General features: G+C 58.0%; 2 protein-coding genes across 2 annotated transcripts; both read right to left on the bottom strand.

The window, feature by feature from the left end:
• Nucleotides 1–832: 832 nt before the first annotated feature.
• On the bottom strand, nucleotides 833–1,888 carry LOC120390555 (free fatty acid receptor 3-like). Its single transcript, XM_039513286.1, has one exon. The coding sequence runs from the start codon at nucleotides 1,886–1,888 to the stop codon at nucleotides 929–931; it is 960 nt and encodes a 319-aa protein (XP_039369220.1). The 3' UTR covers nucleotides 833–928.
• A 7,858-nt stretch (nucleotides 1,889–9,746) lies between these two features.
• LOC120390554 (free fatty acid receptor 1-like) lies at nucleotides 9,747–10,733 on the bottom strand. The gene has a single exon (XM_039513285.1). The coding sequence runs from the start codon at nucleotides 10,731–10,733 to the stop codon at nucleotides 9,747–9,749; it is 987 nt and encodes a 328-aa protein (XP_039369219.1).
• Between the last annotated feature and the right edge of the window lie 3,823 nt (nucleotides 10,734–14,556).

Genomic DNA, 14,556 nt, shown 5'->3' with positions numbered 1-14,556 from the left:
AGCATCACCCTCCTGGAAGCAGCATGCACCTCCATGACAACCGCCCCATGGTTTATCTACCAACCCCGAACGGGCTAGGTCCTGACCAGGAGCAATTGTGGGTGACAAATTTCCAGATGACGAGAGCCACATGCTTCTCCATGCTGAGGGGAGCTCTCCTGTTGCTATTGCACCCCTGCAGCTCCGGGGTGAGCTCTGCGCAGATCTCTGGGGGCCTGGCCTATCTCCCTGAAGTGCTGCCACCCCACTGCTGCTCACCACAGGATGGGTGGTCCTGTCCCACTGGTCGGCGCTAGCTGACTGAGCCCAGAAGTGGTCCCACCAAGAGAAGTCACTCCTGGGAGCCCATGGACACAAACTAGCTGCTTGATTTCCTCTCTTATCCGTATCATTGTGGCTGTTTCCAGCGCCATCCGGCTCTATGATGGGCAGTACACGTGCATCTGCCTGTTTGTATTACTGACCACCAGGATCCTGGTGCCCAGAACGCTGCCCCATAGCCAGAGGTTTGGAAGTGGGGCTGGCTTGCCAAAGCCAAACCAGAGGACCCGTCAGTCCCAGAATTCTAGGGGCATCCCACAACACGTGAAATTCCAGGATGCATAGAGGCGAGTGGCGGGAGGTTGCAGCAAGAGATGCTTTCCTGGAAGGCTGTGTGTTTATTTGGAAAGTGCGTGGCCAGCGGGGCTGTGTGGATGCAATGACTCAAAAGGGAAGTTGCTTAAGCCGGTGCAAGCCAGTGTTCACACGTAGCTTTGGGAGAGTTATCCCTGATTAAAGTGGAAACACCAAACCTGAAATAACTTGCAAGCGTAGACAAACCCTCGTTTGGGAATATTCCTTCTCAGCCTTCAGTTCAGGGCTGGCAGGAACCATAATACAGCCTAGACCTGGTGGAGGTGGAACTGTGGTCCCCACCCCATCCATCTCACTGCACCATCTGTGAATCCTCCGTGGCCACGTTCTCCGTGGCCTCCATCCAGACCCCAGGGCAGAGCCGGCCGAGCTGGAGCTTCTCCCAGGTGGCCTGCAGACACTCCAGGCAGATCTTCTGGAAAGATGAGGAGGAGAAGTAGAAGATGATGGGGTCTAAGCTGGCGTTGAAAGTGCTGAGGAGCAGGACGTAGCCTCTCCACTCTGGGCTCTTATTTTCCACGTAGCCCACCACGTGGGAGATGTTGAAGGGGGTGAAGCAGACCAGGAAGAGGAGAAATGTAGCTGCCACCAGCCCGATGGCCCGGCGCTTCCTCCTGGGGCTCACCAGTGGCAGGGAGCGTATGATGATGATGAATCTGGTGTAGCAGAAGGCGGTGATGCCCAGCGGAAGGCAGAAGAGGACCAAGAACATCTCCAGGCGGACGGGCAGCAGAACCGCCAGCTGGTGGTCAGTGAAGGTGGCGTAGCAGCGGGTGAGGTTGCCCGCTGTGTCATTGCCCCTGGCCTGGTACTGGACTACGTAGACCACGCTGCAGTGGGAGAAAGCAGCCACCCAGAACAAGGCCACGGCCACCATGGCATAGGACGGCCGGCGCCTCGCCTTGTAGCGGAGGGGGAAGGCCACGCTGAGGTAGCGGTCAACACTGACGCCAGTGAGCGAGAGGGTGGTGAGGTAGATGCTGCTGAAGAAGAGGAGGCCGAAGAAGGGGCAGAGGAAATCTGGCATCTTCCACTTCATCCCCCAGGAGGCCTCGGCGATGCGGATGGGCAGGAAGGCCAGCAGCACCAGGTCGGACACCGTCAGGTTGAGGAGCAGGACGTCGGCTGGCAGCAGGCGCCGGCGGGCCTTCACCACGAAGACGCAGAAGGCCAGCAGGTTAAGGGGCAGGCCTGTCACGAAGGTCACCGTGTAGACGGCCAGGGAGAGCTGGGGGCTGCTGATGGAAGGCATGGTGGGAAGAAGGGGGTGGCAGGGGCTGGATTGACAATAGCAACCAGGGATCCACTAGGCCTTGGGATGGGGATGGAGATGGATCTGGGTTGCCAATAGCAACGGGGGGCACACTAGGCCTTGCGATGGGGATGGAGGTGGCTCGGGGTGGCTAATAGCAATGGGGGATCCACCAGGCTTTGGGATGGGGATGGGGATGGAGATGGAGATGGGTTGCCAATAGCAACGGGGGACACACTAGGCCTTGCGATGGGGATGGAGGTGGCTCGGGGTGGCTAATAGCAATGGGGGACCCACCAGGGATGGGGATGGAGATGGATCTGGGTTGCCAATAGCAACGGGGGACACACTAGGCCTTGCGATGGGGATGGAGGTGGCTCGGGGTGGCTAATAGCAATGGGGGACCCACCAGGGATGGGGATGGAGATGGATCTGGGTTGCCAATAGCAACGGGGGACACACTAGGCCTTGAGACAGGGCTGGAGGTGGGGCTGGAGGCAGGGCCAGATTGCCAGTAGCCACCGGGGCCTACTAGGCCTTGGGGTAGGGGTGAAGGCAGGGTTCCCGCAAGGCTCATTCACTGCAGAGAAAGGAGAGACAGGTGGGGTTAGTGAGCCCCCTTCGAGACCAGTCCTTAGACCAGTGGTTCTCAAACTTTTTTACTGGTGATCACTTTCACACAGCAAGCCTCTGAGTGCGACCCAGATTAAAACACTTTTTAATATATTGAACACCATTATAAATGCTGGAGGCAAAGCAGGGTTTGGAGTGTAGGTTGACAGCTTGCGACTCTCCATGTAATAACCTCGCAACCCCCTGAGGGGTCCCGACCCCCAGTTTGAGAACCTCTGCCTTAGACAAACTCCCTGGGGCCGAGGGGCAGCTCTTCGCTCTGTCTGTGCAGTTCCTGGTGCAGGGGGCTCTCGGGGCACCTGGGTGATACTGTAATGCATCAAAATAGCACTAATAACATACAGCGCCTGGCGCATGGGGGTCCTGGGCCAGGGCTGGGGTGCCTGGGTGCACAGCGCTAATAACATACAGCACCTGACACAATGGGGTCTTGGTCCATCATTAGGGCTCTTGGGAGCTACCATAATGCACCTAATAAATAGCACTAATATAATGTACAGCACCTAGCACAATGGGGTCCTGTGCCATGCCTGGCGGCCCATCGAGCCTACCACAGTACAGATAAGACTATTACTCATCATTCCATTTGGTGGGAAACTTTCAAAAGCACTGACCTCACTCCCTTCCACTCAGAACCCTTCGTTTTCTGAGTGACAGTTTTGAAAGTTTTTTCCAAGAATTTGGGAGCAAAAACCCCAAACCCACACCCACACTTTGTCTCAGTCTCTGCCCCCCCCTTTTTTTTTTGTAATTTCCCCACCTCAGAAAAGAGGATAGGAAAATTACAACAGTGAGTGAAAGTGGGGAAATAAAAACATTTTCATTCCCCCGCCCCCTTTTATCTCACTGGGGGAAAAGATCATAGATTCATAGATTCCAAGGCCCAAAGGGACCATTACAGTCATCCAGTCCCACTCTGAGCAGCGCCCGATCCAGGACCCCACGCTGGGGGTCCGGCCATCGGTGACGGATCACTCCCTCTCTGAGGCAGTGAGCCCCTGGGCCCAGCACCCCACAGCACCTCATCCCGTCTTGATTGGGGATTTAGTTGGGGATTGGTCCTGCTTTGAGCAGGGGGTTGGACTAGATACCTCCTGAGGTCCCTTCCAACCCGGATATTCTATGATTCTAGGATTCATCTCCGCTCCAGCACTCTAAGATGTTTACATTGTTCCCGGCCTGGAGCGAAACTGTTACTGTTCCCCAAGAACTGCTATAAATCCTCCTGGCCAACAGCTTGATGTCTCTCCCAGTCACATTATGGCAGGGACAACGTGTTCCACCTTCCTATGTCTCACCTATAGGGGGCTCTGGTTACTCAGGACCCCTGGGGTCTATTCCCAGTTCTCTGAGGGGAATGGAGTCTAGTGGTTAGAGCAGGGGAGGCTGGGTGGGGTTTAGTGGTTAAAGCAGAGGGGCTGGGAACCAGGACTCCTGGGTTCTGTGCCCAGCTCTGGGAGAGGAGTGGGGTTTAGTGGTTAAAGCAGAGGGGCTGGGAACCAGGTCTCCTGGGTTCTCTCTCCAGCTCTGGGAGAGGAGTGGGGTTTAGTGGTTAAAGCAGAGGGGCTGGGAACCAGGTCTCCTGGGTTCTCTCTCCAGCTCTGGGAGAGGAGTGGGGTTTAGTGGTTAAAGCAGAGGGGCTGGGAACCAGGACTCCTGGGTTCTCTCCCCAGCTCTGGGAGAGGAGTGGGGTTTAGTGGTTAAAGCAGAGGGGCTGGGAGCCAGGACTCCACCACAGCCACACCTGTCCCCGGGGTAATGGCCCTGCCAGACAAAGAGCAATGGGCAGAGGCTCCCAGCATTCTGTGTGGGCCGAGTGAGTGCCATGCTCCCGCGGCAGTGTCTGGGGAGCCCTCTGGGGCTGTGGGGCTTAGTGGTTGAGTCCAGACAGAGGGTAGACAGATGCCCTGTGACCACAGGGCCAGGAGCTGCCACCCAGATGGCTCCTGAGCTCTCAGAGAAACCACCACACTGAGCCAGCCCCTGGGTTATGAGGAATGGAGCCCTGGTGGGGGAGAACATGCCCGGAGCCAGCCCGTCCCCCACCCTGGGGCCAGACTGGAACTGGTGCCCCATAGAGGGAAAAAGGCCCCATGTCCCATTCCCCACCCATCTCTCCTCTGAGCATTCACAGCTCTCTCCCTGATCTAAAAACCTACCAGGGCCCATCTCCTCAGGAGAGATATAGAGATACGGTGTATGGAGATGGATAGGTCGAGGGGATGGATAGAGGCGGGTGTTTGGGGATAGACAGACAGCTAGATAACCACAGTGCAGTCCTTACCCCATGTCCAGCTCCGATTCTCTACCAGACTAGTTCTCTGAGCAAAGCAGATCATTCCTCTGGCCCTGGCTGGGTAAATCAGCCTCCTGTCCAGGATGGGGTCGATGTGACAGCTGATAGGGACAACACTTTGGAGCCCAAAATAAACCGAGGTGTCGATGCTTCACGCAGCATAGGTGGAGCAGGAAGAGGTGACCAGAGCACCAAAATAGACACCCTGTTCTCTGTAGCTGCCACTGACATCTGCACTGGGAAACTTCCCCATCCCCTGAGAGGGGAGAACCTGCCTGTTCAACCACTAGACCCCACTCCCCTCCCAGAACTGGGGATAGGACCCAGGAGACCAGGCACACAGCCTCCACTGCTCCAATCCCGAGACCCCCCCTCCTGCCAGTGCCAGGGATAGGACCCAGGGGTCCTGACTCCCAGCCTCCCTGCTCTAACCACTAGACCCCACTCACCTGCCAGAGTTGGAGACAGAACCCAGGGGTCACGTCGCCCAGTCCCCACTCCTTTCTAACAAAAGGCACTTCCCCTGAGCTGTAGGAACCGAAGTCCTTTTCCTGGTTCCTTTTCCTACTCACTGGAGCAGTGTCTCACACCCTCACCCGTCCTGATCTGGATCAGCCCCCACACCAGTACCCCGGCCCGGCCAGCCAGTGGGCACAGGACGGACGGCTGGGAGCCAAGCTCTGGAGCCTGCATGGACCCCCTCCCCAACCAGAATTGGGGCCCACTGCCAGGCACTACACAGAAACCCAGCAAGCAGCTAAGAGATGAGCACCCCAAACTTGGAAGGCTTCGAGGTGGTGGGGTATGGGGCACAGGGCCTTTCCCTTCCAGGGGGTGCTGGCTCCCATCCGGCTCCACGCCGGTGGACTGGCGGGTTTGCGGGGGCAGGCAATGGGGCACGGGGCCTTTTTCCTCTAGTTTTGCTCTAGTGGCTCAGAGACCAACTCTCCCTCCCCCTGCCAGTGTCCTGGGTCACGAAGCATCGCTGGGCCCTGGGAAACCGCCCTCCGCGCTTGTTGGCTGTACCGGAGAGACAGCAGCGGGTGGGGCCGCTAGGCAAGACCTGAGCAACCAGGGAAGAGTTGAGGTGTCTGGCCCCGGAGTCCCCTCGCCAAACACCTATCCCTCTTCCCTCCTCCCCAAACTCTGACCCCTTGTCAACTGCAGCTGGCTACAAAGCTTAGGCTAGGGATCAGCAACCTTTCAGAAGCGCTGTGCCGAGTCTTCATTTATTCACTCTAATGTAAGGTTTCGCGTGCCGGTCATACATTTTAATGTTTTTAGAAGGTCTCTTTCTATAAGTCTATAATATAGAACTAAACTATTCTTGTATGTAAAGCAAATGAGGTTTTTTAAAATGCTTAAGAAGCTTAATTTAAAAGTAAATTAAAATGCAGAGCCCCCCGGACCGGTGGCCAGGACCCGGGCAGTGTGAGTGCCACTGAAAATCAGCTTGTGTGCCGCCTTCGGCACGCGTGCCATAGGTTGCCTACCCCTGGCTTAGGCAAAGAGGGAAATTGAGGGTGGGGCAAGCTGGTAGTTACAGGGGAGCTGCGACAGTTTCAAGGAGCCCAGAGCCCACCCACAATAGTTTCGAGGGTGCCCTGAGCTCCCTTGACAGTTTCTAGAGACAACTCATGTTTGTAGGGAGCCTGGAGCCTAGAACCGATAGTTTTGAGGGAGTCCCAAGCCCCCTGTAATTGTTTTGAGGGAGCCCAATCATCCCTGTGGTGATTTCAGGGAAGCCCAGGGCTCAACCACGTAATTTCTAGGAACCCAGCCTTGCTTCCCCTCGTAGGAGTTCCTAAGAACCCCAGTTTCTGCTCTGGACAGTTTCTAGGTGCCCAACCACCCCCTCCCACAGGTTCGCAGCAATTTCCAGCCACGCCTCCAAACCACAGGGAGGCCTGGCGGTTTCAAGCAACTTCTGCTTTTGCAGAGCCCTAAAGTGGAACCAAAGGGAGGGAGGGGCATGAAGGGGGGTGGATTCGTCCAGATCCTCCTGTGACGCTTTGTACCTCAGAGGAACCCCTACACCTCCATGTTCATCTTTATAAAATGATTGTGTGGTAGCCAATGCAAAGTGTGTCCTGTTGGGTGTCTTCGGAAGGCTCGTGATGCCCTGAGCATTGTTATAGTGATGTTATTGCAGTGTTATAGGTGATAATTTCATGTATATAGTTATGAGGCTGAAAATGTGTCTTCATGGCTTAAAACAAGCCCAGGCAAAAACTCCCCAAGAGCAGAGGGGCAGTTCACACCTCATCAGGGCATGGACGGGACAAACCCGGCCCAGCCTCACGGGAACAAAGGACACTGGCCTAGGCAGCAACAAAGGATCTGTTAGACCCTCGAAGGAGTCACCCCCCTTCCTTGGGGCAGTTTGGGCCGGCGATGAGGTGATGCTCACCTGACTCTGAATGGGGGGGAGGGGGCAAAGCCAAGAGGGAAGAAGGGACATGATAAAAGGGGGAGACGTTTGCCAGGCTCTTCCTCTCTCTTCCGCCTACATCGACAGACACCAGCACCAAGCGACTGAAGCGCTGATCAAAGGGGAGAGCCTGGCTGCAGAGCTCCCAGCCAGCCTGTGGGGAGAGGCATCTCAGTTTGTAAGGGCACCAAAAGTGTTAAGAGCAGCTTAGAGCGTGTTTTGCTTTTATTTCATTTGACCAAATCTGACTTGTTCTGCTTTGACTTCTAATCACGTAAATCTACTTGTTTGTTCTGCCTGAAACAGTGCGTTTGGTTTGAAGCGTGTCAGAGGCTCCCCTTGGGATAACAAGCCTGGGACATATCAATTTCTTTGTGACATTGGCGAACTTATAGAAGCTGCAAAGAGTCCTGTGGCACCTTATAGACTAACAGACGTATTGGAGCATGAGCTTTCGTGGGTGAATCCCCACTTCGTCGGATGCATGTAGTCAGATGCATACAGAAGCTTGCAGCGTCCAGCGGGCGTAACTGGGCACTGCAAGACGGAGGTTCCTAGGGTTGTGTCTGGGACCAGAGATGTTGGCTAGTATCATTCGGTCGCACACTCCAAGGAGCAGCTGACATGGCAGAGGCTGTGCGTGAACAGCCCAGGAGTGGGGTCTCACAGCAGAGCAGGGTAAGGCTGGCTCCCAAAGGCAAGGACTGGAGTGACCTAGCAGACCACGGGTCCAGATAACCCGGAGGGGAACGTCACACCGCCCCCTCCTGGCAAGCTGCAAAACTGCTGAGCTCAGCACAGCTCCCAGCAGCGGGAATGAGGTCTAGGCCCAAGGGGCCGGGCAATACAGTTCTCATCTGCTGCCACCTAGTGGGCAGAGGGGAGACTGGAGGGTGCCTGGTCATTGAGTCTCGCCTGCCCAGGCGTGTTGGATGGGCAGCGCTGAACCCAGGCCAAGGGGCAGCTGGGCCGAATGCAGCAATCAGAACTAGGAAGGGAGAGGCTGCATCGGCTGCACCTCCTGCTGGCCCCTTCTCCCCATTTAGACAGAGGGAACCTGAGGCACAGAGCGAGGCAGGGACTCGCCCAGGGTCACACTGGCAGTTGGGAATAGGACCCAGGAGTCATAGCTCCCAGGCCCCCCTGCTCTAACCACTAGGCACCACTCCCCTCTTATAGCTGGAAATAGAACCCAGGTGACCCCACTCCCCTCCCAGATCTGGGAATAGAACCCAGGAGTCCTGGCTCCCAGCCCCTGCACTGTGCTGTGAGTCCAGCACACCCGTTTCAGCGGGCCCTGATCTCAGTCGAATGATAGCTACAATAATTATATTCATAATAACGACCCCACTGGAGCTGGGAAAACTTTATTTATTAAATCAACACGGATCCGTTAGTGGAATGCAATTTACAGCCACTGGGCAAAAGAGTCAGCGCTTGGGTGGAGTGGTGAGACCCCTGGGTGATCCCGATTGGCCCCAGCTTGGGGGTCTGGCCCCACTGACTCCCATGGAGCTACAGCCCATCGACACCAGCTGGGATCTGGCCTCATTGCCTCTGTTCCTACTAACTCATTGATCAGTCCTGGGACATTCTTGCAGGAGCTGGGATTTCATTGACAGGATTCCCACTGAATTGTGTTTTGGAATATTTCTACGTCCAAGTTACACAGATCTCCCAGTTACCTTGCACATATCTCTAGCACCTTCCATCCACAAAGGGTAGGAATCATGGTCTCAGTGGCAAAATGCAGCCACCTCTGGGGCGGGGCAGCTGGGGAGCAGCCACAAGGGGTGGCTCACCTGGTGCTGAGATGCAGCCACCTCTGGGGCGGGGCAGCTGGGGAATAACTGCTCAGTGACACCTCATAATCTGGCTCACCCAATGCAGACCTACAGGACGGAGTTTAGTCTATATCCCCAGTAGCAGGGTTAGCCATACAGTCTATTTCGCCCTATGGGGGTGAGGGGGTCTGGATCATCCTCTATATCCAATTCTCCCACGGCAGAATCGGTCCCATGGGGGTATGAAATGACCACAAGAAATTTGGACCCTGCCATCACACCCCGCCTGGCATCTCCTCACCTCCCGTCCCAGCCCAGTCAGGGATGTCCCCATCCTAAGGGGTCTTTCAAGGCCACCAATGGTCAAGGTCATGACCATGCACCCTTGTCTCAGTGGAAAACGGCTACCTCACCCTCTAGTCCTGTCAAAACCAGACACCTCCTTGTCCTAAGGGGGATATGTACTGACCCTCGGATAGGCCAGGTTCTTGGACTCACGTGCCATCCAAGGTCGGAGACTACTAGTCCCATGGAGACTCTGTAAAGACCATGAATTTCCCGGTCCTTGGTCCTGCGTCCTATCCAAGATTGGAGGCTCCCAGCCCAGTGGGGAATTTTTAAGGTTCATGAGCAGCTGGGTCCCACAGCCCATCCAAAGTTGCCAATCTCCCCGAATCCCGTCCCAACAGAGTTTGGTGTCTCCTTGTCCCATGGTCACTTGGAGCTCCCCACCTTCGGGCCCGTACTTCCCAGCGATGCAGCCCCCTTCTCAGGCTGCCCCTTGCCTGCCTCCTTGTGACCCATGGTCATCTTCTGCCGGAAGGAGCTGCAACGCTGCCCCACCGAGCGCCACACCCAGGCCAGGCCCTCGTCCCTGGCCGAGGAGAGGAAGTAGAAGATGAGCGGGTCTAGGAAGGCGTTGCAGGCACCGGGCAGCAGCGCCACCCTGCGCCACCAGACGTCTTCGCCGCGGGCGTAGCCCACCACGTGGGACAGGTTATAGGGGCCGAAGCAGAGCACGAAGACCGAGAGCGTGGCCACGGCCAGCCGCACCGCCCGGCGCTTCTTCTGCTCGTGGAGACGGGACTTGACGAGGACGTGGATGCAGCCAGCGTAGCAGAAGACCGTGATCACCAAGGGCAGGAAAAACAGGGCCACGGAGAGCTCCAAGCGGACCGGAGCCAGCAGGGCCAGCTGCTCTGGACTGAACTCCTGGTAGCAGGCGCTGCCGTTGCCCATAAAGAGGGTGGCGTTGGTGCCCAGGGAAGATTCCAGGATGAGCAGCAGGACGCCGTGAAAGGCCACCAGGGCCCAGATGGCCACGCAGACCAGGCAGGAGTAAAGGGGCTTCTTGTAGAGCTGGTAGCGGATGGGGAAGGCGGCGCCCAGGTAGCGCCCGGCACTGACCGCCGTCAGGAAGCAGGTGCTGGCGTAGAGCGTGCCGAAGTGGGCCAGGCTGTAGAGGGGGCAGAAGAAGCTCGGAGGGGACCAGCCCGGCGGAACGACCTCCAGGATCTTGAGCGGCAGGATGAGGACGAAGGCCAGGTCCGAGAGGCAGAGGTTGATCATGTAGATGAGGTTGGGGGTGAGGCGGGTGCGGGCGCGGCGGTAGAAGATGTACAGCGCCAAGATGTTGGCGGGCAAGCCCAGCAGGATGGTGACGGAGTAGACAGCCAGGGCCAGCGTGTCCACCGGGTCCATGGTGCCGGCTCAGCGGGGGGTGGAGGAGGGAGGCATCTCAGCTGGGGCTGGAATGATAACAAGGATGAGCCCCCTGCACCTTGCCCCCTAGATACACCCCCACATCCCTGCCCCACGCCCCTAGATCCACACCCCAGATCCCTGCCCCACGGTCCATCCCCTAGATCCACCCCCATCCATGCCCCATGTTCCCTAGAGCCACACCCCAGATCCCTGTCTCACGACCGCGTCGCCTAGATCCACCTCCTCATCCTTGCCCCGCAGCCGCATCCCCTAGATCCACCACCCCCATCCTTGCCCCATGACCATGTCCCTTTGATCCACTCCCATCCCTGCCCCATGGCTACATCTCCTGGAACCACCCCCATTCCCCGCCCTACGGCCACGTCCCCTAGATCCACCTCCACATTCCTGCCCCACAATCACACACCCTGGATCTACTCCCAGTCCCAGCCCCATGGCCGTGTCCCCTAGATCCACCCCCAGATTCCTGCCCCATGGCCATATCCCCTCGATCCACCATGATCTTTGCCCCACGGCAGTGTCCCCGAGATCCACCTCCATATCCCTGCCCCATCGCTGCATCCCCTAGATCCACCTCCATGTCCCTGCCTGTGTCCCTTAGATCCACCCCCAGATTCCTGCCTCATGGCCGTGTCTCCTAGATCCACCCCGCCCCATCCCTGCCTCATGGCCACATCCCATAGCTCCTACCTCTCTGGCTCAGCTCCCCACAGCTGCGCTCCCGCCTGGCCTGGCCCCGGGGACGTGGCGAGCTGCGGTGCCAGCGGTCGCTGGGGGCGTGGATCAGCCTCCTCCCAGGTGGGATGAAATTGCCCAGAAGGAATTGTTCAACCAGGGCAGCTTCATCCCCTGGCTACGTGGCTGGGCCATAAAGCCATAAAAACCCAGGGAGGCGCAGGGGGCCGCCCTGCCCCACAGGCCCTTCTGCCTCGTGCCCCCCAGCTGGAGCGACTGAGAGGGAGAGAACTGCCGCCGAGGCGGGGGCACGGCTGGATTATCCCCCACGGGGAGTGGATTCCTCTGTGTGGACCCGGAGCTGGGACCCCCAAGTAGGACAGACACTCAGCCCCATAAGGTCACCCGATAAATGGGACTCGCCCCCTCATCCTGGGAGGAGATTCAGAGGCAGCTGCCGCTCATCGATCCCTGCATGGTGGTTTCCTAGCTGCCCTGCCCCAGAGGTGGCTGCATCTCGGTGCTGGGTGAGCCATCCCCGTGCAGCGTCGCTGTGCGGCTCTTCCCCAGCTGCTCCGCCCCAGAGCTAGACGCATTTCTTGGGGACTCCTTTAAAAGCAGCTGGATCCCCCCTTGTTAGTGAAAAGCAGCATAGCATGGCATTCACGTGTGCAATAGGCGCTTTTTACCCAACTGCCAACCTAGTGGTTTCTCCTATCGCCAGAGCCGAGGCTAGAACCCAGGAGTCCTGGCTCCCAGCCCCGCTGCTGTCAGCTCATCAGCTGTCAAGGCCTGTTATTTTGGTAGCTGATACAAAGCTCAAGGAGCGAACTCCCCCCCAGATCCATATCGCTCTGCTTGTTTCCGTGACTGTGTGCTATTTCCGCTGGGAGAGATAACGTGGTTTTAGAGACACACAGGAAGGCAAGGTCAACTCACTAGAGCGAATTACTCCCTCTGAAGTGCTTCTGCAGGAAACCCCCAGCATGATCTCATGACCGAGCTGGCTGCATCTCAGGCCCAGTGAGCTGTCCCCATGCGGCGTTATGTGTGGCTGTTCCCCAGCTGCCCTGCCCCAGAGGTGGCTGCATCTCAGCACCAGGCTAGGCCTCCCCATGCAGTGTTGTGTGCAGCTGTTCCCCAGCTGCCCTGCCCCAGCCCTGTTCCCCAGCAGCATATCAGCACTGAGCGAGCCATCCTCGAGCGGTGTTATGTGCAGCTGTTCCCCAGCTGCCCTGCCCCAGAGGTAGCTGCATCTCAGCGCCGGGTGAGCCATCCTCATACGATGTTATGTGCAGCTGTTCCCCAACTTCCCCACCCCAGTGGTGGCTGCATCTTGTAGTCGGTCAAGGAGTCCCCATGCGGTGTTATGTGCGGCTGTTCCCCGGCTGCCCTGCCCCAGAGGTGGCTGCATCTCAGCACCAAGCTAGACCTCCCCATGCAGCGTTGTGTGCAGCTGTTCCCCACCTGCCCCACCTGCATCTCAGAGTCCGTCAAGGCATTCCCAGCTGCCCTACCCCTTACAGGCATTAAGTCACTCGCACCCACACCATAGCAGGAAACTGAGGCACAGGTTAGGGAAAGACAGAATAGAGGAGAAACCAAGAGTCCGGATTCCCAGCGCCCCCCGTGCCACGCTCTGGCATTGCCTCCCCTCGGGAGACCTCAGATAAATACAGCTCCAGGCGAATGCTCATAGATCAATTTATTTCTTTTCCTGCTGTGGCAGCTGCGCTGGTTTCTCTTGGCAGCGGGGGCCGAACGCGCCGGTGCTTTCAAGCTGAGAGCTGTTTACAGAACTTGCTATTTGACCAGTTCCTGCTGCACTTAATAGCCTGTAAAGTATTTTTATTGCTGATCCTACGGCGGGAAGAGATTCCAATTACAGCCCTGATTCCTCGTGCCAGGCGCGTGCTAGCCCAGGCACTCGTTAATCAGAACGCAAAGCACTGAGTGACTGCGTGCGGCTGTCCCACCCCAGAGCTGGCTGCATCCCAGCACCGGATGAGCCATCCCCCCGCACTGTTGCTGGGAGGCTGTTAAACAGACACTACGCTTATAAACATTTCAGTGAGCATTGCAAATCCTCCCCCTGGCCCCCCCAGTTCGATCCCACTCCCCTCCCAGAGCTGGGGCTGGAACCCAGGCGTCCTGGCTCCCAGCCCCCACGCTCCAACCTAGAAAAGCTGCAGCAGGTTGAGCTGGCTCTTGAGTGATAGTTGTGGGGTCCCCTGCCCCGGGGGTCCCCTATCACCTGGGTGGGGAGGTAGGGGAGTGACACGTGGCCAAACCAGGCTCAGCTTGTAGGGGAATCACCCACGGCCTGTGGGCCTCAGGGGGGTCGCCGTGCTGGGCGGCTAAACCTCAGGGGCGAATTACCGCCCAAGCGGGTCCCGCCGCCAAAGCGGCAAAGACCGGGAGCGGAAGAAGCTCCGGGGGCCGGGGACCTGCGAGAGTTTTCTGGGGCCCCCGGAGCGAGTGAAGGACCCCGCTCCAGGGGCCCCGAAAAACTCTCGTGGGGGCCCCTGTGGGGCCTGAGGCCTGGGGCAAATTGCCCCTCTTGCCCCCCTCTGGGCGGCCCTGCCTGGGGATAGCTGGGGTGGGGGGGTAACCAGGGAAAGCGCCCCCTGCTGCAGACAGGTGTGTCCTACAGCCAGCTGGGGAAGTGTGTGTGTGTGTGTGTGTGTGTGTGTCCCTGCTGCCCCCTGCTGGCTGGAACACCCCACCCCTTGCTCTGTGTGTGTGTGTGTGTGTGTGTGTGTGTGTGTGTGTGTGTGTGTGTGTGTGTGTGTGTGTGTCCCTGCTTCCCCCCCGCTGGCTGGAACACCCCATCCCTGCCCGTGTGTGTGTGTGTGTGTGTGTGTGTGTGTGCCCCTGCTGCCCCCTGCTGGCTGGAACACCCCACCCCTTGCTGTGTGTGTGTGTGTGTGTGTGTGTGTGTGTGTCCCTGCTGCCCCCTGCTGGCTGGAACACCCCATCCCTGCCCATGTGTGTGTGTGTGGGTGGGTGTGTGTCTCCCTGCTGCCCCCTGCTGGAGGGGCTGAGCCCTGCATGCTGTGTGTGTGTGTGTGTGTGTGTGTGTGTGCATCTGCTGACCCCAGCTGGCTGGACCACCCCACCCCAA

This window comes from Mauremys reevesii, linkage group 24 (assembly GCF_016161935.1).
Source record: "Mauremys reevesii isolate NIE-2019 linkage group 24, ASM1616193v1, whole genome shotgun sequence".
In the NCBI taxonomy this organism is placed as follows: Eukaryota; Metazoa; Chordata; order Testudines; family Geoemydidae; genus Mauremys; species Mauremys reevesii.
The sequence above is the reverse complement of the archived record's forward strand: the minus strand, read 5'-3'. Positions and strand labels throughout refer to the sequence as shown.

Coding starts and splice junctions, on each gene's coding strand:
- LOC120390555 (XM_039513286.1), bottom strand. CDS start 1,888: ATGCCTTCCATCAGCAGCCCCCAGCTCTCCCTGGCCGTCTACACGGTG.
- LOC120390554 (XM_039513285.1), bottom strand. CDS start 10,733: ATGGACCCGGTGGACACGCTGGCCCTGGCTGTCTACTCCGTCACCATC.